General features: G+C 55.4%; 1 protein-coding gene across 1 annotated transcript in view; it reads right to left on the reverse strand.

Annotated features, from left to right (window-relative positions):
• Positions 1-28: 28 nt before the first annotated feature.
• Positions 29-21,919, reverse strand: part of STARD3 (StAR-related lipid transfer (START) domain containing 3) — a 25,504-nt gene continuing 3,613 nt past the window's right edge. Inside the window, exons 2-15 of the mRNA XM_008573592.1 lie at positions 9,878-10,150; positions 6,671-6,748; positions 5,934-6,011; positions 5,758-5,811; positions 4,954-5,071; positions 4,644-4,742; positions 4,357-4,412; positions 3,939-4,031; positions 3,207-3,269; positions 2,950-3,045; positions 2,593-2,672; positions 2,402-2,506; positions 1,171-1,264; positions 29-735 (exon numbers count right to left, since the gene is read on the reverse strand). Coding sequence (XP_008571814.1) covers positions 631-735; positions 1,171-1,264; positions 2,402-2,506; positions 2,593-2,672; positions 2,950-3,045; positions 3,207-3,269; positions 3,939-4,031; positions 4,357-4,412; positions 4,644-4,742; positions 4,954-5,071; positions 5,758-5,811; positions 5,934-6,011; positions 6,671-6,748; positions 9,878-10,099 — 1,341 coding nt within the window. The 5' untranslated portion in view covers positions 10,100-10,150 and the 3' untranslated portion in view covers positions 29-630. The remainder of the gene's footprint in view (positions 736-1,170; positions 1,265-2,401; positions 2,507-2,592; positions 2,673-2,949; positions 3,046-3,206; positions 3,270-3,938; positions 4,032-4,356; positions 4,413-4,643; positions 4,743-4,953; positions 5,072-5,757; positions 5,812-5,933; positions 6,012-6,670; positions 6,749-9,877; positions 10,151-21,919) is intronic.

The raw sequence follows: 21,919 nt of genomic DNA on the forward strand, positions 1-21,919 counted from the left end.
GGGGGCTGTTTTTTTTTTTTTTTTTTTCCTTAGTTCATTTTTTTAATTGGCTCAAATTACAAAGTCCACAAGGAGGCCCTGGGGGGAAGGGGACAACCTGGGAGAGGCAGAGGTTCACTGCCAGCACCCAGCACCCCCCACCTGCCACCCACTCCCCCATAAGTTCATATGGATAAAGGTCCCAGACCCTTTAATCCTAAAAAACCGTGACGAGAACAGGCAGATGAAAACTCCTTCACCTTAACACTGGTGACAGGCTGCCCTGCCCAGGGCCCTGGCCGTCCCCAACTAAGTTTGAGGCTCCCACCCCAGACACTGCCCCTGGCAAGGTAGGGGACCGTGATCTTCTCCTCCAGGAGGCAAGGGCACCATGAAAACATCAGCTGGACAGATGCCACTTCCATCAGCCGGCAGAGCCCCAGAGTCCAAATGCTCAGCCCCCCACCCTGCTCAGAGCCATGGCTCGCAGGCACAGTGTGGCTTGGTGCAGAGTGGCAGCTTGGGACCAAGACACTGCCCACTACCTGAAGCCAGGTCCTATGTGGGCAGCAGGAAGTCCAGCTGGCCCTTTTCTGGCTCTGGAGGCTGTGGCAACGGGACCCTGGCCTGCAGGGTTGGCAAGAGGCGCTGTCACGCCCGGGCCCCTAGCTCTCCGACGCGCTGCCGCAGGTGAAAGGCAAATTCAAACATGGTGGCCGCGAGGCTCTGGTGGACGAGGTACCGGGGCAGGCGGCCCTGGGAAGGCAGGAAGAGGTTACACGATGGCTCCCCCTCAACAGCTGGCACCAGTAGCGTTGCTCTGGGCCAGAATGCAGGTGCAGCTCTGGAATCCAGCCTGGGCCACCCTCTCCCCTCGCCCCTGGCAGGAAGAACATGCTGTGCCCGGGTCTTGGCACCAGCCACACAAACAGACCCGGGTGGGGCAGAGTTGGCAGCCAGCCACCCCTCCTCAGGGCCTCAGGAGGCAGAGGTGACAAAGAGAACGCACAGACCCTCGAGCAACTCAGGGCAAGACCATCTGGACCCTGCCCCACATCTTCAAGCAAGAAAGCAGGGTGAAAGCAGGGGAGGCCCTGAGTGTGGAGAACCCCCAAGGTCACACAGAAACCCAGTCTGCAGCAGGGTCCCCTCCATTCTACAGAGCCGGTCTGGCAGCCCCCAGCAACCCACCTTGAGATCTGTGTTAAGAATCCAGATGAACGTGCAGACTCGGGGGTTACTGGCCGACTTGAGCACAATGAAGCCCCCAGGACCATTCTCTCCCCTAAGGAGAGAAGCATGATTGGCGGAGTGGGGGTGGAGCTGAGTTGAGACCCCCAACTCCCCCCAACACCCTATTCTTGGCCCAGCTTAGACTGGGGTGAAAAGGGAAGGCAGATGCTGGCCTAGGAAGTGCTACCCTGTCTGTGTAGGGCTCAGAACAGGTGTCCCAGAGGCTGCAGGATCAGCCCCAGCCCCACCCATTCCATGATGCTCAAACCCTCCTACAACATCCTGCTGCTGCTTGCACACCCCCAAGGCAGTGAGCTCCCCACCTTCCCAGCCCTCATCTACTCTCCAGAGATTCTAGGGCAGCTCTGTGGGGCTGTAGGGGGGTGGGCTGGGCTGGCGCTTCTCCCCGCTGCCCCTCAGGGAGCAGGGTGGTGCTGGCAGGCTCCAGGAGGGGCACCTTCTCAGGAAACAGTCAGGGCCTGGGCTGCATGGTTCACACCTCATGGCCCTTTCTTTCACCCACAGCTCCACTGAGCACACTTATGCCCACTCCACAGATAAGGACGTTGGCACCCAGAAAGGAAACGAGCTTGCCCATCCCCCAGCAGGTCTGCAGCCATGCCATGACCAGAGCCCCAGTATCACGTTCAAAGAATAGTGTTCTCATTCCAGGAGAGGGATGGGGAAGAGTGGATCTGTGTGAGGGGCCACCCCCAGCACCGTAGCCTAAGCCCAGACAGCAGGGAGAACTAGGAGGAAACCAAGTGCAGCAGGAAGACCCCAACTCCTCTTCCTGTGGGGGGACTTCCGAGAAGAAAGGCAGGCAGCGGGGACAGGACGAGGAGGAGGAAAGGGGACTCGAGTCTTCTGAGGGAGGAAGATGAAACCCAGAACTCAGAGCCCCCTGCTCAGGTCAACCAGCCCAGTGTGACCTCTTGGCTCCTAGGCCCTTCCCTGGACTGATCCTCATCCATGGTCTACCGCTGGCCAGCTGCCCACTGCACATGGCCCCCAGCCTCGGTGGCCTGGTTCCAGCCGTCCTCCCACTTCCCGCAGACAGAGCAGCGAGATTAGCAGGATAAGGGCCGGGAGGGGCAAAGCCCAGCGGGACAAGGAACAGGAACGCGGCCGCACACACTGCACCGTGCGCTGCTCAGCACTGCAGGGGGAACCGGAGGACGAGGCTCACCTGACGTATTTGTGCGTCGGGGGCTTGGCGCAGTGGGTGGTGGCGATGCCTGAGGACAGGTATCGGTCCCTGCGCCGCTCGATGCGCCGCACGTTCACAAAGTCCCTGGGGGAGGGAGGGTTAGATCAGGGAGCACTGTAGCCAGGGCCCTGCGCAGGAGGCCTGAGAGGAGGGGCTTGGTGGGCACTCACCTGGGGGAGACCACACCCCCTGCAGCCCCTGCAGACACGTCGTAGGAAATGAGGGTGTTGTCTTCTACTCGCTGCAGGATCTGAGGGCCGCAGGGGAGACATGAGGGGCAGCCCACCCCAGGAAAACCCCAGTGCCAGGGTCCTCTCTGCTCAGGTCCCTTTACTAAGAGCCATCACTATTTGTGGGCCCTCTCCAGGAGGTGCTGTTACTATCACCCCCACTTAACAGACGGGGAGCTAATAGAACGGCACGGGGACACCACCCAGGCCCCCTGGGACTAACTGGCCATGCTGGGCCACGGCACCGCCCTGCTCCACATCGTGAGGTGGCCAGGCCAGGCCCTGAGCTGGGCTCACCTGGCAGGCGGTCACCGTCTTGTTCCATAGCACCATCCGCTCGGGCTGCAGGATCACCTCCTGGTACACCAGCTCCGCAGGGCAGGGCAGGAAGGTCTGGGGCAGGGCGGGCAGAGGGCTGGGTGGGGCCGCATGTGCTTGGGCACACCAGCCGTTCCCTCTTGGCAGGTGGGGAGACCTGCCAGAGGGCTCCTCAGCCCCTTCCTGGTGCCCCAGACAAAGCAGGAGGCTCCAGGACAACTGCCTCCCTCACTCACCTTCAGGACGAATGTCTTGCCGTGAAAGGGAACCTCGATTGTGTACACAGTATCCCCATATTCCTGCAGCAGGGACAGAAGGGTGACAGGGAGGAGGGTGGGGGGGAAGGGGGAGGGCATGGGGGATCAGCAGGCGGCACAGGAATGGGTGACAGGCAGGGCAGGTTTTCAAGAACTCAGGGTGGAAAACTCCAGGAGTTTGGGGACATTTGAGCAGCTGTTACAAAACGGTGGTTCTAAGAACCGTAAGGAAACAAGGAGAGGGAGGCTTTTGATATCAAGTTAAAAGACGGGGCACAGCTGCAGCTGCAGCCACGAAGAACCACGTCTCCAGGCCAGCAAGGGCTGTGGAGGAACTGGCCAGAGAGAGGGACTGGGGGACGTTTGCTTCTGTTCTCCAAGCTCTCTGCAATCTTTTCAGATAATGTTGTTTTGATCATGAAACAAAACACCAGACACAGGGCAGAAGCCTGGCTTCCCCTCAAAGCCTGCAAGCCGAGGGAGCAGGGCAGCAGGGAGGCAAGGACCGGGGCAGGGCTGGGGGGACAGTGGAAACGTCCAATCCAGTCTGGCCTCCTGCTGAATGGCCGACCCCAGGGCCCAGCCCCCTCTCATGAGACAGGAATGTGGTTCCAACCCATGCAATCCTTGGGTTTAAGTTTCAGGCCTCAGAAAAGGAATCAAAAATTCCCAACGCATGTGGGAGGGCCAGGTAGGGGAGGGGCTTCTTACGTTATTCTTCTCGAACTTCCAGTTCTCCTCCTGGGCCAGGATCTGGTCCACCACTGCTGTGGCCTCCTTCCCCTGGCGGACGTACTCCCGCTCCTGGATGGGGCGGGGAGGGGTCACCCTGGGGCCTGCTCTCCATCCTGTTGGTGGACTTTTCTCTCTCTACACTCCCCACACACCTCCCGGAGGAGCCTCGCCCAGCCAGATGTGGGGTCTGGGCTGGCCTCCCTGGGCCCTGTGGGCTTCCTGAGGCCTGCGGTGGTGGGGCAGACACCCAGATGGGTGGGCACCAACCGCATGCAGGCTGCCTGAGGTCCACCCTCTGCTGCGCAGCCCTTGCCCACTTGGCTGGGCTCAGCCCTGGTTCTTCTCTAGGTGCCCATTCCTAGGGTAGGGTTGGGGTAGGCAGGCAGCCAAATACCTGGGCAGAGAAACTTTTCTTCCCAGCGACTTCTTCATCTGAGTCATTGTCAGACCCTGTGGAAAACAGGCACAGATGACAGTGGCAAGGGGTAGGGAGACAGTGTAGGGAGAGCTGGTGGGGTTTGGGTATGTGGGTGCAGGGATATGGGGGCTGAACGTGTGTAGGAGAGGTTGCTGGCTTTCCCCAGGGAGCCTGACAGAAGGAACGGAACGAACAGACCCAGCCTAGCCCACTCCTCACAAGGCCCCTCCCTGAAGGCAGTTCCCCCGCCCACCAGCCCTCACCTGCAAAGGATTCTGGGGGTGAATAGAACTGGCCCTCGGACAGGGCACCCGAGAACAGGAGGGGTCCGTGGGCGACAGCGGCCCGGGCAGCATGATACCCTGGGGGAGCAGACATGGGCAGCCATTGTCCCAGACCAAGGACAGTCATACCTCAGCAGCCTGGGGCAACCCCCCGCCCCACCCCAGGCTGACCCTCTGGCTCTTGAAGGCTGCTCACAGGTGGCAAGATGGCTCTGACTGACTCTCACGCCAGACACTCTCCTCTCTTAGGGTTAGGACGACACCCGCTGCACCCCCCGCCAACACTCACATCGCTCCTCCTCAGCCTCCTGGGGTAGGACTTTGAAGTCAAGGAACCAGGTCTCCAGCCAGGCGAGGACAAAGGAGACAATGGGGAGCAGGTAGCCGAATGCCCCTTTGCTGAGCAGCTGTGGAGGGAGGGGGCCCGAGTTCCATGGCAGGGGGTCAGCCCAAACCCAGAGCTTCCTGCTGGGGCCACCAATTCTGGCTGGCCAAGCTGGCACACGTAATAACTTCGTATAGCATACATTATACGAAGTTATACGAGAACGGAAGATGTGTCTATCAAACGTACTCTGTACTGTTCGACGTTTAGTTTCACAAAGCCAAGTCGTTGTTAAGTTTATTTTTATTCTTTGGGTTTTTTTTTTTTTTCCATTTTTTGAAATTTATTTCTTCTTAATTGACATATAATTATTTATGGAGTACAGTGTGATATTTGGGTACATGTGTGCAATGTGCAATGATCAAATAAGGGTAATTAGCATATCCATCACCTCAGACGTTAGGCATTTATTTGTGTTAGGGACATTCAAAATCCTCTATTAGCTATTGGGCCTCTGAGATGGATTTAATATGTCTGCGGCAGGGTGAACTGAGGTTAGGTTGGAAGAACTTTCTGATTCTTGTGGTTGCTAGGGGTTAAGGAGGGAAGCCAGTGAAGATGATTCCTTGGAAATAAAGGACAGGATTACCCCTTATCCCAACCCTGACAACAGGGACAGACACCCCAAATCAGGGAAATGGTCCTTTCTTAGAAGCCCATCCCTCAGACGAAATGCCCAGTCGCCCAGCAAGACCCCGAGCCACTGACCTCAGAGAGGATGACCTTGACAATGAGGAAAGCACTGGACACCAGTGTAGTAACCTGCCCAGGGGAGAGAAAGAGGGAGGGAGGGAGAGCAGAGGCTGGGGAGTGAGGCCTCCTCTGTCCCATCCCTTGCGCCAGCCCCACCAGGGCCAGGAGCTGCCGGGAAGATGGCACCTTACCGCAATCACCCACCAGTGCCGGAGCCGCAGCACGGCGTAGCCCAGGAGCAGTCCGGAGAAGCGGAAGAAGGCCAGCACCTGGCAGGGGAGGGGGCCAAGCCATCACAGGCAAGCTCCCACCCCTGCTGAGGCTGCCCTCCCCTCCCCTCCGGTCCTGCTCCCCAACAGTCCTCTTCAGGGGCGTGCCCACCTCAGAGAGAATGGCTGAGTCAGTGGTTTTTTGGGACAATTTGTATGTGACCTTCTTGGTTTTGGGGGTTTTTCTGGTGGCTGGCCAGTACAGGGATTGAACCCTGGACCTTGGTGTTATAGCACCACACTAAACAAATGAACTAACCAACCAGCCCTGGATGTGACCACCTGGGACAGGGGTCTGATCTTCTCTCTCCCACTTGGGGCTCTGTGAAGGTGGCATCTTATTAAGGAACCTTCTTTTTTTCTTTTTACCTCCTGCCCCTTGACTGAGGGCTCCCTGACCAGACTGGATGTGTGTCACAGAAAGAAGCAGTTTTTTGGGGAACTGCTGTCATCATCGGTAAAGTGGAAACCACACACTTTAGGTCCCTGAAGGGATCAGCTGATGTCTGAACTCATTCATCCCAGCCTCCTTGGCTGTATTTGTGGGGCAGGACATGCCACGGGATACACAGAGGGCTGGCACATGAGTGGGGAGACCTGAACCCAGCCGAAGTCATTTCCCCTGTTCCCTCTGTCCCCAAGGTCCCCAGGCCACTCACAAAGATGTCAAAGAAAGAAGTTTTAAAGTTGTAGTGGATAATCTCCTGCTCCAGGTTCTTCTGGATGCCTGTGTTGGTCTGAGAGAGGAAAACAGGAAGAGCTCTGCAGGTAGAACAAGCCCCTGGGGGAAGGAGGAACCTGGAGGGGAGGCTGTAAGTGCTAAGCTGCCACCCAAAGGGGCCCCTGAAGCACCAAGCACCAGCCAGAGGCCTGAGACCCCAGGCACCAATACATTCCTCTAGGGATCCAGGCAGCGCAGACGGCAGGGCTGGGTTCAAGCACACTGCCCAGGAAAGGGTAGGCTTGGAGGCCTCGGGCTGCTCAGGGGAGGCAATGGGCCCGACGCAGGTTGGCAGACAGGGTGCTGGGACCCCACTGTTGCATAATTCCACTTCCCTCCCAGCTCTGTGGTGCTCCATCTTCCAGCCAGCAATCCATCTGGGGTGATGGGGGCCGGGGGTGGGCAGTGGTGTCAGACAGAGCCCCAGGTGGCAAATCAATTGATTAGGTTTGTGCTTAATGGGCAAAATCCATCACGCTGCTGGAGAGGATGGCATGGAGAGTGAGCAGACGTGTCGTCACCCCTGTTCCTGTCCACCGTGCACTTTCACTGAGACACCTGAGACCTGGGCCCGGATTCCAATGTCCAGGGGTCTGGGGGATGGAAGGGTCTGGATGGACACTGAGAGCCAGACTGCTGCCTGCCTCCTCAAAAGGAACAAGGGTGGCAGGCCCAGGCTTCTGCAGGTGGGGGCACCAGCCCTGCTGGAGGAGGGAGGACACACAGGGACTTGGGGGAACGGAGCCCAGGAACCCTGAGGAGAAGACCCTTCATGACTACCTAGACCGGGACTTCTGACCTCTCACAGGTCATTCAAATTGGGGGAGGGGGCTTGTTAAAGAAAGAGATTTTTTTTTTTTTTTTTTTTTTTCCTTTTTAGGGTGGCAGGCCCAGGCTTCTGCAGGTGGGGGCACCAGCCCTGCTGGAGGAGGGAGGACACACAGGGACTTGGGGGAACGGAGCCCAGGAACCCTGAGGAGAAGACCCTTCATGACTACCTAGACCGGGACTTCTGACCTCTCACAGGTCATTCAAATTGGGGGAGGGGGCTTGTTAAAGAAAGAGATTTTTTTTTTTTTTTTTTTTTTGTCCTTTTTGAGACCGGCCGCACCGCGCTCAGCCAGTGAGCGCTGTGAGTGCACTGGTCATCCCCACATAGGATCCGAACCCGCGGCGCCACGGGCTCGGCCCAAGAAAGAGATGTTTAGACCACTGAGTCTGAATCTCAGGGTGAGCTGAGCATCTGGAATCTTTATAAAACTCCCTGGTGATTCTGATGCTCATCTGATTCTGACGGCCAGCAGTCTGGACAGCCCCTTCACTGATATTCGGACCCCCTACACATCTCCACGTGTCTCCTCCTCAAGACCACCCTGAGCCCAGTGAAATTCAATGCCACCTCTCCTCTGGTCTGCTGGTGGGACCACCAGGTCTGACACCCGACCCCACACTGGCCCTCCTCTCACTCCTGACTGCTCCCTCTGGGGCTCCGCAGCCCCTCCCACCCCAGCAGTCGCTGTCCAGAGCTCTGTCCTCCACCCTCTTCTCCCTCAGCCTGGGTACCCGCCAGCACTGACTGGATCAGGACTCAGGAGAGCCGTGTGTCAATTCCTGCTTTGCCAGTCTGGCTGCAAAGACGCCATGCTGGTCACATAAACCTACTGGGGTCCTTGGGCAACACAGACACAGTCTGTCAGAGAACTAAAAACATATACACTCCAAGATACTAAAATAAAACTACAAAATTGATAATTAATAAAATTTAATTAAATGTCTCCCAAGTGAAACATCATGCTGACTCTACTCATTGTTAACACCAGTATTCTGAAATGTTTCATTACATTTGAAGACAATTTGTAGGTTAGATTTTCTCACTTTGCAAGAATTTCCAAGTTTGCATGATGACCGCTGAGCAATCACAGCTGACATAGCCAAATAATCCCAAAAGTAAAATCATCAAAAATGTTTCAGCTCCTCTCTGGTAAGAAAATATTGAATGTAGGATGCGGGTGAATGTTGGTGTTTGTTTTGATGTTGGATGGAACCTTCAAAAGGAAGAGTGCCTGAGACCTCGGAAGCTCTGCAAAGGCACCAAACCTTGCTGGGCTTCAGCTTTTTCACTGGTAAGATGGCCCCTAAGGACCTCCGTGGCTATGGCTCCATCTCACTGAAGGTGCCAGCTTGTCTCTGGTGCACAAAGAACAGTCACCCTCAGATTCCTGCCTTTCTCTCTGGCTCAAGGTACTCAAATTCAAACTCATCTTTGTCCCCAAGCTAGTCCCTTCCCCCAACTTCTATCAAGAAAGGCATTGTCTTCCCATCACCTGAGCTGAGTCCTGGGGAAGGGCCCTTGCCACCCAGAACTCTAACAGCGAGCCCATGCTGTAGAGGGAGAACTGGGGGGGCTCAGAGGGACTGGGTCCCTTCTGAGGTCACACAGTTAATGCAGAGGAGGACTGGGGATTGGCCAATCCTGGAATGCTCTGCTCCATGGGCTCCTATTCTTATGGGCTCTACCCTATCAGCACCTGGAGACCAGATCAGGCCCGACTGCCAGTTAGACTGTGCTCCGGAGGGTGGGCCAAGCACTGCGTGGGGCGGGGGTAGCTGCACTGTGAGGCAGCTTTGTCTCCAGGCCACTAGGCACAATCTCACCAAAACCAGAGCCACCGCGAACTGGGAGTTTTCGTTCCCCACTCTACCCTCTGCTTTTAGAATAGTGCCTGGGACACAGCAGGGGCTCAAAACCTGGCTGGCTGGCGGGCTGGCCGGATGAAGTGGAGCAAGGTAGGGCAAAAGAAGGTAAAGGTTTCATCAGCTCCAGCAGGGCCGGTTCCTGCTCTGCCCTTCTCAGGAGTCTCCACTAGGGGGCAGTATGGCGCAGCGGCCGAGAGCGTGAACTCGGTTTGCTTCGAGCCGCCTCCCTAACACACTTGCTGAGGGACCTCAGCAAAATGACCCGACCCCTCTGGGCCCCATCTTCTTCATCGGGAAGATGAGGGCTGCTGTCCTTATCCTCCCATTCTTCATTTTACCCAGAGAGTCAACCCCATGCAAGAGACAACCCTCCCATGTGGCAGATGGATTAACCCAGGGCCAGGTGACCCCCAGTGGAGCTTGTGTCCCCAGCCTCACCCCCACTCACGTTCAGCTCAATTATCCAGAGCAGGGAGATGAAGAGCAGGTCGAAGGTGACAAAGAGACAGAAGGTGCGGCGGACATCAGAGATGGCCCGGCGCTTCTCTGGAGGTGGCGGGAGGAAGTGTGACGAGAAGCTCTGGCTGTGCGACAGCGAGGAGCCGAGGGAGGCCACGGCTGGCAGGCTGCGCTCCAAGTCTCGGGCCAGCTCGCCGGGCAGTTTGCTCATCCTGGTGGGCCTCCACCCCTGGGTGGGGCGGGCAGGGCCTCAGCAGCAAGGCTGGGGGGTTGGCAGAGTGGCTGGTCAGCGTCGTTCTGTCCCTTCACACACAACCCCCACCTGCTCCCAAACACATCCGGCCCCTGTGGCCCAGGGCACTCTCTGCCCAAATTCCTACCACTGGCCAGGGTTTGAGCATCCCTCTTACTCTCCATCTTCTTTCCTTGCCCTCCTCACCCCAGAGCCCAGTGGCCCCATGGTCCACATTTGAAAGGGCCTGGGGTCCCTCAGCTGGTCACCTACCCTCTCCCTGCCCAGCCTGCTCCTGCCAGGCCCGGCCCTGGGGTTCAGCCTCTGCTCCTGTCAACAGCCTCTTGGCCTGTCCCCACCCCCAGGAGAAGACGGCCCCAAGCTCTGTTCTTTGTTTTCCAGCACAAAGCCACATTCCCTCCCAGCAGCCAGCCCTCCCCTCCCACCCCCTCACCCATGGCAACTGGGAGAGACTTCCTAGAGCAGTGTCTCTGTGCTCGGAGTTGGACAGCAGATATGCAGTGAGGACACCTGGGCCCCTTCCCTCTAGCTCTACCACCACCACCACCCCCCTAGACTCAGCCACCATCATCTCTCGCCTGGACAGCTGCCATTCCTCCCTAACGAGTAGGTCACCAGGCTGCTTCTCTCCTACGGTCACTTCTCCACACAACGGCCAGAGCAGAGAAAGCTTTTCAAAGCATTAATCAGACCCTGCCATCCCCCCACTTACAACCTCCACCCCCCCAAGGCTCCCACCGTTCTTGGGATAACAGCCCCCTCCTTACATGCCCCGTTGGCCAATGCCCTGCAGGGGTGGCCTCTGCCCAGCTCTTCTCAGAAGCCATGTCCTGTCTTACCACGGCCTTCCTTCAGGCCCCTCGGCATGGCAGCCCTGTCCTGCTTGTGGCCCTGGACCTGGCTCTCCCTGTTGCCTGGAATGTTCTTCCCAGTGCTCTCACCTGACAGCTCAAAAGCTCTGTGCTCAGAGTGCCTCCTGCCCCGCTGCCCTGCTCACATCAGAGTACTACATCACACTGCTTTACTTTCTTCGGTGAACTTGCTACTGTCTGATGGTATTTTCTTTACTGTATGATTTGATTGTTTGTTCTTCTTCTCACTAGACCGTCTGACTTGGTCACCGCTGTCTCCCTAGTTCCCAGCACAACGCCTGGCACAGGATAGATGCTTCATGATTGACTGTTGAATAAACGAATGCTCTAGAGGGGCTCCTGGCTCCCAGCTCCATGATCCACAGCAGAGCAAAAGAGCAAGAACCGGCCACTCCCAGGGCTCTGCTGCCCAACACCCATGGCCTCGGCCATGTTCACACCCGCACAGGGCAGGGGTGGTTCCTCCCATCTCACAGACAAGACAAACAAGGCCCAGAGAGATGAACGGATTTACCAATCCCTTAACATCCTATGCGGCCATGGGGCTCTCATGAACCCTAAAGACAAAAACAGCCCTGAAGCACTCCCGTTCTACTATGGGTTTCTGCTCTAAGGGGCCCTGTCCCCTGGGTTAGAGAATGGATTTAGTTGAAAGTCAGAGAGGAGCTGACTCAGGAGTGCAAGATACACCAGCTCGGTGGGGCCTGAGCATCTGAGACTTGACCACGAGTCTCCGAGTCTCCTCACACCCCAGCACCAGGGAGATTTGGGGCTAGTGGAAGGGGAGCCCTAGATAATTGTCCCTGATCCTGGGAGGCAAGATCTAACCACTCTCCTCTCCTGATTGCTTCCTTCTCCCCCAGGCTTTTGCTACATCGACTACCTTCCTGGGCCCCTTAATCTACCAGGTCCAAAAGAAGCCCCCGTCTGTGGCCAGCAGGAGGTTCTCAGCAAGCCAGCTCACCCATCCCTCTGCCTCTGTGTGAGGCCCTGTGAACAGAAGCCAACTGTTACCAGCAGAGGGTGGGGGTAGGGGAGACAGAGGCACCAGCCCAAGGCCACCCCCAAATACCACACTCAGAGTCCCCATGACAAGTTCGTCTGGAGAGTACTGGGGGAAGCTGGGCCCAGCACTGGTTACCAGCAGAGGGTGGGGGTAGGGGAGACAGAGGCACCAGCCCAAGGCCACCCCCAAATACCGCACTCAGAGTCCCCATGACAAGTTCGTCTGGAGAGTACTGGGGGAAGCTGGGCCCAGCACTGGGAGGAGGCAGTCAGCAGAAGGGACGTGACAGGATGCCAGCAACGGGACCCCCCAACATCCATCAGCCAGATGTGTGCCAGACTGATCTGTGCCAGCCCATCCTTCACTGTGACGGGGCTGCAGCTCCAGGGCAGGTGACATTTCAGTGTCTCGAACAGCCCTCTTGTGTCCTGCCAGACCTGTCTCCCTTCTTCTCTATCTTCATCTCCTTTTTTTTTTTACAAGGTAACTTTCCATCTGTATTTTCTTTGTGTCTTTTTACCCCTCTTATGACTGCGTTTTGTTTGTTTGCTTAAAACAACGGACTTTGTCTCACAGTCCTGGAGGCTAGAAGTCCACAATGTTGGTAGGGCCCTGCTCCCTCTCAATCCTTCCCGCCTCTTCCCGCCTTCTGGTGGTTTCCTGGCAATCTCTGACATTCTTAGCTTGCAGCTGCTTAACTCCAATCTCTGTCTTAGCTGTCACATGGTCCTCTGTGTGTGTGTCTGTCTGTATTCACATAGCTGTCTTCTTATAAGGACACCAGTCATATTGGATCAGGGGCCCACCCAACTCCAGTATGGCTTCATTTTAACCAATTATATCTGCAATGACCCTGTTTCCAAATAAGGTTATGTTCTGAGGTACAGGGGGTTAGGATTTCAACATATCTTTCTGCGGGAAGACACAAGTCAACCCATAACAGTAACCTATCTTTTTAGTGTCTGGTTTATCCTTCTTGTATTTTCATACAAAGAACAGGTACATGTATACATTTCTTCTATCCCTCCTTACTTGTATGAAGGTACTTCTCATGGAAAAAGCAGAATTAAAAGATAATACAAACCTCTCCATGAACTTTTTGAAGTACCCTTGTAGAACAGCCTGCCGTGGATACTCTTCTGCATGCTATTTTTTCACTCAACAGGATATCCTGGAAATCACTCCGTATCAGCTTTATGTTTTTTGCAGGATTTTCTGGCAGCTGGCTGGCGTGGGGATTTGAGCCCTTGACCGTGATGTTGTAATACCACGCTCTAACCAACGGAGCTACCTGGCCAGCCCCGTATCAGCTTTATAGAAATCTTTCTCATTCTTTTATAAAGCTGCTTAGTGCTCTATTTTGTAGATGAAACAGTTTATTCAACCAGTCTCCTATGAATGAACATGTTGATTTGTAATGACAGAAATGCTGCAAAGAATAATCTTGTGCATATACGTTTTCACATTGGTGGAAGGGCATCTTCAGGACAGATTCCTAGAAGTGGTACCGCTGGGTCAAACTGCATATATAGTTGGGTTCGGCACTGCCAGATCCCTTGGCAGTGTGCAATCCCGCCAGCCATGTGTGAGGGTGCTGTTTCCCGTCATCCATGTCTGTCTGTATTTCTCCCTAGCTGAGTGTTCCTCCCCATCTCTCTCCCATCTGAGACTTTCTCTCTACCCCCATCTGTCTCTCTCTCCTTTCCTCCAGTTTCCCCCCCGTTTCTCTCTCTCCCCTTCTCTTCTCTCTCTGCCTCCTTCTTCCCTGTCTCACTTCTGGTATGGTGGCTTTCCTACTCCAGGTCTGCTCCCCTGTTTATCTTTCCCCTGGACTTTCTCCCTCCCTCCCTGGGGACAGGACTTGGATGGCAGCAGCTTGGGTGTGAGATGCACTTGGAGTGGCAACCTGCACTGACACTCACACGCCCATGCCTCACCCCCCACGAAAGCAGCTCAGAGTCCAGACAAGGCCTTGTGTGTGGACAGCACTGGTCCAGAGTTAAGAGACCTGCACTCCAGTCTCGGGGCAGCCACTAATTCCAGGTAACTTTGGCCAAGACCTTCTCACCAAGCCTCTGCTTATCTGGAGAAAAGGTGAGTGGGTTTTCAAACCCTTTTTCTAAGGAAGAGAAACTTAAAAATAAAACCTTACTTGGAGACTCAATATATAAAACAGATAAAAAGCCAGACTGCAGTGGGTGAAGGCAGCTACAGAGCCCCACCCGTTAGCCTTTCCTCAAACTCCAGCATCACCCCTGAGGCCTCCACGGGTGCAGACTGAAAACGTGGCTCACTCAGATGACTGCAAAGGCCTCAGCTCCATCAGACCTCGGCTAGTCTAAGTGGGGAAACTAGCCTTGGCCTGGAACTGCCTCTTTTAGTCCCCAGAGTACTTGCTCTCTGGCTGAGTCTGGAGAGGCTGGCAGCTGCCACAGAACAGCCAGCGCTGCCCCAGCCCTGCTGTGCCCACCCTCCCGATGAGGGGGAGGCAAGAAGGAGTTGCCACCAGCCCCCTGGGAGCAGCATCCCCTGCCAAGCACTACCTGCTGTCACTGGCCCCTCCCAAGCGCCTTCAGAGGGGTCAGGAGGGGAACAGCACGTGTGGCATGAAGGAGTCCGCTGGGATGGCTGCAGACTCGATACTCGCGTGCTTGTGGAAGCCGAGCTGCTAAGGCTTGGGGAGAGTGGGAGGGAGGGAGGGAATCGGGATTTGTACCATCCTAGGTTGGAGTGGGAAAGGGCTGGTGGGGAGCAGGGCGCAAGCCAGGAGTCTGGACACTGGGGATTATTCAAGTTTTTCCGGCTCCGGAGGCAAAGGAGAGGGGTGGGCATGGGCCTTCTCTCACTCTCCCCAGTGACACCCCAGTCCCAGCCCCACTTGCAACAGGGTTTTTGGGTGAGCTACTGGACTCAGGCAAACAATAGGAGGTACTTGATGTCATGAAAAAAGGAGTGGACTCTGAGGTCAGGGTGCAAATTTCGGACTTCCTCCTTCTCAGCTTTGTGAACTGAGGCACAACACAGCCACCCACAAACTGTTTCCTCAGGTGCATTAAAAACAATGCAACAATGGCTGGCTGTTCCACCTCAGCCACAAGCACTAACTCGGTTAGTTACAGCATGGCCTTGTAACACAGGTCAAGGGTTCAGTTCCCCTCATCGGCCAGCTGCCAAAAAAAAAAAGGCAACAATAACATAGTTAATGCCACTGAACTATACACTCAAAAATGGTTAAAAGGGTAAACTGTGTGTTATGCATATTTTACCACAATAGAAAAAGACAAGACCTCCTACCTCACAGGGCCACTCTTTATGTGTCAGGAGGGAGTCTGGCAACCCCTGTCAGTGGCGGCTGAGGTGGAGCAAGCAGCTGGCAGGACCTTTCAGGTAAGAGGGAAGCGAAGGGTGTGTGGTGGAGGGGCAGGTTAGAATACACTTCAGTGACTGTAATGAAAGTAACCCCAAAAGCGTCCAAATTCAACCTACTATGCCACCCAGAGCAAGCTCCCTAAACCTTTAGCTATGGCGCCCTCATCTATATACAGGGCCATTATTCCTGCTCCAGGCAAAGGTGAATTCCCAGGTTGGGGGTGAGGGCAGGAAGTGGGGGGCTGTCCTGGCTCCCTGCACAGGCTCTTAGGGGAGTGCCAGGGCTGACCTCTGACAGGACCCCTGCCCCCTTATGCCCAGCCCCACTGCAGATCCCAGCTCCCACCCAGAGAACAGGCCCTGCCCCTCTCCATGTGGCTGAGCCCCCCACCCCACCCCCAGTTCCCAATTTCCAGTTCCTAGGTGGCAGAGGCACAGATGGGGTCCTCGCCAGCCCTCAGGCCAGAGGCTCCTGCCACCTCTCTGCAGTTCCACAGCCCGGCTGAACGCAGCTCCCAGTGAGTGCGTCCTGGCCTGGGCAAGTCTGCGATTTGAACAAGGCCACTTACTTAGCTGTGCAAACCTTGGTTGCTGCATCTGCAGATGGGGCTTACCCATCTTGACCCTGGGCTGTCTGGGGCATCAGAGTAGACAGTGATGCCCATTAAGTACCTAGAACAGTGCCTGGCACCACAGAACGAATGCTCACCAGACGTGAACACCCGCTGCCTAAGTCTTCTCGCCCTTTCCCACCTCCAACCTTGTGGGGAGGGCTGGGCCAATCTGTACAAATTCCACCTACAGCTTGTTCCCAGAGCTGTGCTCTTTGGCCTGGGGGGAGGCAGAACAAGTCTCATCTACATCCAGAAATGACCCACATTTCTGGGCAGTGTGGATTCTCCAAATCCTTTCCCAAGGCTGAGGGGAACAGCAGACACAGGCTCTCCACACCCTCCCCCTGCTCTGGTGGGAAATGCTAGCACTGGCCTCAAGTTGGCCACAGGGGCATCCCAAGGGGTCCCTAACTCAGTACAAATCAGGAGGGACCAGTGAAGCCAAGGGTGAACTGGACTCCAAGCCAGGAGAAGGGTCAAACCTTGGAACCCCACCTCACTGGTCACTCTCTGTGCCTCAGTTTCCTCCTCTGTAAAATGGGCTAATGATAGCACCTACGCCTTACAGGGATTATCAGGATTAAATTATTTATTCAATGCAATGGCCTTAGAACATTATTCTGTGTCCCTGACACAGAGTAGTTGCACGTGAAGGTTTCTTCCTGCCTCCTCTCTGGAGGAAGAGGACATCTGGAGCTCTGATGGCTCTGTGAGAAGGCTTCAGTCCAAGGCTGGGCCTGCTCTGAGTCAAGCGGCCTGTTAATGTCTAGGTTGGTGGAGAACACACAGATGGGTGGGAGGCAGAGGCCCTGGGTGTGCAGGAGGTTGGCCTTGACTTGCCACTGGCCAGCCCAGTTGGGAGCTGGTTGAGGGAGGCTGGTTGGCCTGCACACCACCCAGACAGGCCAGTGCGAAGGGAACAAGTCCTGCTGGCAGCAGTGACGTCGTCTCCTTAACTCACCACACCCCCTACCAGGAGCCGTGGTGAGGACCAGTCCTGGGAAGGAGACTGAGGCTCTGAGAGACCTACCTACAGTCCCCCAGCCAAGAAGGGGCAGAGCTGACCCCTGTGCTGGGCTGAGACCTGCTCGACACCAATGTAGCTGCCCCCAGGAGCCTTTGTTGGCCTGGGGAGTGACTGTTGGGGACCCCCAAAGAGCTTACCCACCACCCAGACAATGCCTGTGGAGAGCCCAGTGTCCTCTCTCCACATCCAAACCATCAGCAAATCCTGCAGGCTCTTCCTTCTAAATCCAGCCAGTATCTGCCCACTGCTCACCCGCCCCTACATCACCAGCCATCACCCCTCACCTGCCACAGCTTCCTGCTCTCCTCCTTGTCCTCATCCCCTGAGCCTATTCTCAACACAGCACCCAGAGGGATCCTGTTAAAAGTCAGACCACATCTCCCCAATGCCCTAAGCCTCCAATAGCTTCCAGCCCACCCGCAGTAAAGGCTAAAGTCCCCACTCTGGCCTACAAGCCCCCCTCTTCCCCTTGCCTCTTCCCTTGAACACTCCACTCCAACCACACTGGTCCCTCGCTGTCCTTGGGCACATCAAGCATGCTCCTACCCCAGGGCCCTAGCACCTGCCACTCCATCTGGGGCTCTTCCCCCAGGTCTTTGCATTGCTTGTTCCCTCATTCCGTTCTGTTCTCTATGCCAATGTCCCTTTGGAGAGACCTTTCCTGAACCCCCTATTTAACCCCCACCCTCCATCCCTTACTCTGCTTTATTCTTCTTCACAGCACTTGTCAGCTCTGACATATATGTTCACTGGCAGTATTATCCTGCTGGAATGCAAACTAGACGACAGCAGGGACTTCCCATGCTTTGCCTGCTACTGTGTGCCCAGCTCACAGTGGATTTTCAGGAAATTAACACCTTCCCTATAGCAGTGCAGGCACAGGAGCCCATGGACACCCAGCCCAGCCCTGCAGGAGCAACCACTCCCTGCCCAGACCACCTCTCCTGGAGCTGGACTCCACTTCCTGCAGCGGTCTTGCCCCTGCCCAGAGCCCAGGTGCCCCACCACAAGTAGGCAAAGGGAACTGGTTTCCCAGGCACCCTCAGGCAGAGTGGCTGCACCCTTCCCCTTCCCTGAGCCCCGATTTGCAGGGAGAAGGCTCAAGGTGAGTTAAACTTCTTTGGTAACAAGGGTCAAGAAGGAAGGAAGACCCACTCCCTTAGTGGGACCCCAGCACTACTCTCCCATCCCCCCATACCCTCCTGGCCATCGGCTGCTCCCAGGACACACCACAGCTGGCCTCCCTCCTATGTCTCCCCTCCATTTCCTCATTCTGGAATGACTTCCACCTTCTGGGAGAGAACTCCTTCAGAGACTAATTCAAATGTCACCTCCTGGGCAAAGCTTTCCCTCACTCTCGAGGCCCCCACACCTCTCAGGACTCTGGGTCAGCTTGTCACTTATCACACTGCTAGACTTGAGCCTCGAAGCCATCTCTCCTTGTGCGCCTGAGGCCCAGGTCACAGTGCCTGGCCACGCAACACGTCTAGTAAGTTAGTGACAGAGTTTGGACATGTTGTCCCCCGCGAAAGCTCACGTTGAAATCTGATCCCTAACGTGGCAGCCCTGAGGCCCAGGTCACAGTGCCTGGCCACGCAACACGTCTAGTAAGTTAGTGATAGAGTTTGGACATGTTGTCCCCCGCGAAAGCTCACGTTGAAATCTGATCCCTAACGTGGCAGTTTTGGAAGCTGTTTGTGTCAGGGGGGCAGATCCCTCACAAATAGATTAGTGCTCTTCCTGGGGGTGGGGTAGTGTGTTCTCACTCTATTAGTTCCTGTGAGAGCTGGTTGTTTAAAGGACCCTGGCATCTCCCCTCCTTCTTTCTCTTGGTTCCTCTTACCCTGTGATCCGCTTGCACCCACTGGCTGCCCTGCCATTTTCCACCATGAGTTAGAAGCAGCCTGAGGCCCACTTCAGATGTGGCTGTCCCAGAGTCATGAGCCACATAAACCTCTCTTCCCAGTCTCAGGTATTCTGTCATAGCAACACAAAAAACAGACTAATACACGCTTGCACCCACTGGCTGCCCTGCCATTTTCCACCATGAGTTAGAAGCAGCCTGAGGCCCACGTCAGATGTGGCTGTCCCAGAGTCATGAGCCAAATAAACCTCTCTTCCCAGTCTCAGGTATTCTGTCATAGCAACACAAAAAACAGACTAATACAGTTAGGTAGTCTGTAGACCCGTAATGTCCACCTTGGAACAGAGGAAAGGGTGTGGGTTCAGAGTTAGGCATCAGACTCAGAGTCCAAAGCCCAAGGCCATTCCTCATTAGGCTGTGTGCCCTTGTTCAAATCACTGAGTCTCTCCGAACCTCAGTCCCCTTATCTGTAAAATGGGGATAGTATAATGTCCACTTCACAGACGTTGAAAGGATTAGAAATAACATACGCACAGTGTCCGTGCTTAATTAGTGGCAGCTATTACTACTATTATACTCCATGGGCACAGTGTTGGAGGCAGAGCCCACCTGAGTCCCCTCAGCACCGCTGGATGGAATGACGGGCCCTAGCCTCCGGGAGCTGACCAGGATGGCACATTTTGGGTTCTCTTGTAATTCAGAGTTCAGTGGCCCATGCCATCAGCCTTGGGACAGTTGGTTCACTGGTCCCTACCCCACCCCACCCACAGAGGGTTTGGGAAGTTCCCTGGAGAGGTGGGAGTTGAAGGAGAGGAGGGTATGGCTGCAATGACAAATAAGATCTCAGAACCAAAGCCTGGCTCCATTTCTTCTTTCTTTCTGGGGAAGGGGAAGGGGGAAGAGTCAGGCCAAAACAGAAACTAGATTCATCAGCACACACTCCTCCTTCCCAGCCAGGGAGGTGCTGACAGTACAGTTACTGGAAAATCCTAACCAACTGAGATCTACTCAGCCCTCCTGCCCCCCACCCCCAACCCGCACGCCGGGCCTGTTAAATGTTGGGATGCACCTGGATCTGTGATTCCATGACCCCTGGCCCACTAGGGAAAAGTGAGTCAGGTCCCATGCCACCCCTTAGTGCTGTTGTTTTAAATTAGGGGCCAATGAGGCCAAGTTCCCAAGGTCAGTCTGGAAAAAGCCAGTCATCTTCCTGGAGAGATCTTAGTCCTCTTAAGAAAAGGCCCCCATGGGGGTGGGGCTGCTTCAGCACAGGCTCCTCCAAGCACCAGCCCTGAGCACACAAAAGCCAGGATTAGCCCTTCCTAGCCAGAAAAAGTTCAGAGAGACACAATTTGCCAGACAGGATGCCCTCCTTGTCCTATGTCCCACTGATGTGGCAGCTGTCCCCTGAAGGCTGGGACACTAAGGCTGTTCCTAGGAGACAGCTGTGGTCAGGAGACAGTTCTTTAAGTCCCTGCTGAGTACCCTTGACCTTACCTCCCCTGAGTCTCAGCTTCCTCATCTGTAAAATGGAGCCCATAAGCTCTACCATGCATTGGAACAAGTATGAGCTGCCAAACGTGCAGGACTCTCGGTCTCACCCGCAGCCCTCTCCAAACAAGTCTAGGTCTGTGAGAACTCGATTTACTGCGACACACAGGTGCTGAGCACCTGCAGCATGCTAGATGCTGTGCTAGTCCCTGGGGCCCCACAACCCCTTTCTGGTCCATCAGGAGAGGGAGACTGACAGATAAATAACACATGGTGCCTTGCTGAGATCAGTGCTTTCAGGAAGGAATGAACAAAGGACCGTGGGCTCCCAGAGAAGAAGCATCTGACCCAGACTGGAGTGGGTGAGGTCAGGAAGGCCACAGGGAATCCAGCCTTGAAGAATCAGCACCTATCAGGGGGATGCAAGGACAGGATTTCAGGCAGGCAAAAGAGCACAAACAAAGGCCCAGACTCAGGTCTAAAGCACAGGTCCAGCCCAAAGGCATGCACGACGACCCTATTCCATGGGGCCTGGCCCCAAACACCAGGTACTAGGCTTCCAAACCTCCACAGGGCATGGTCCCCACTGGCTCCTAAGCCAGGGGGACACTTCCTCACGGCCAAGCAAGGAAAGGAATCACGAACCTCAGCAGAAGAGGCTGCCTGTCTTCCTCAGCTCCATCTCCCTTCTTCCCCCCAGCACCACCAGCCACCAGAGCTCTGTTCAGAGGACCCAGCTCTCTTATCTCTGAACCCACTCTGGCCTCTACCTCCCTCTGGTAAACTAATCCTCTCACTTTAAGGCTCCTCGCTAATTGCCAGCTCCTTTGGGAAGCTGCCCCTAGCCTTTCTCTCCCTTGGGTTCTTATAATTCAGTGTACATTTCTCTAGAATTAATGCTTGCCATGTAACATTTACCCATTTCCAGATTTGTTTTCTTTCTTTCTTTTTTTTTTTTAAAGATGACCGGTAAGGGGATCTTAACCCTTGACTTGGTGTTGTCAGCAACATGCTCTCCCAAGTGAGCTAACCAGCCATCCCTATATAGGGATCCAAACCCGTGGCCTTGGTGTTATCAGCACCGCACTCTCCCAAGTGAACCACGGGCCGGCCCTCAGATTCATTTTCTTGAGCAGACTGACATCAGGTCTGGGTCTTTTCCACCCTTGAGTCCTCACTCGATAAATCTAGATCCTGCCCCCAGTGCCCTCCACCCTAACATTTTATTTATTTATTTTTTTTTTTGTCTTTTGTCTTTTTTCCGTGTCCGGCAACGGATCGTAACCCTCAGTGTCGCGCCCGTACCGGACCGGGACCAGCAACGGGATCGCAACCCTCGGCGCTGCGCCCGCACCTCGCTCAGCCCGTGAGCGGGAACCGGTCTGTATGTGGGATCCGAACCCTCGGGCGGGAGCGCCCCCGCGCTTCCCAGGCGGCGCACTATCCAGTGCGCCACCGGGCCGGCCCCACCCTAACATTTTATTTATTTATTTTTTTTTTTGTCTTTTGTCTTTTTTCCGTGTCCGGCAACGGAT

This window comes from Galeopterus variegatus, unplaced genomic scaffold, assembly GCF_000696425.1.
Source record: "Galeopterus variegatus unplaced genomic scaffold, G_variegatus-3.0.2 Scaffold938, whole genome shotgun sequence".
NCBI classification, from domain to species: Eukaryota; Metazoa; Chordata; class Mammalia; order Dermoptera; family Cynocephalidae; genus Galeopterus; species Galeopterus variegatus.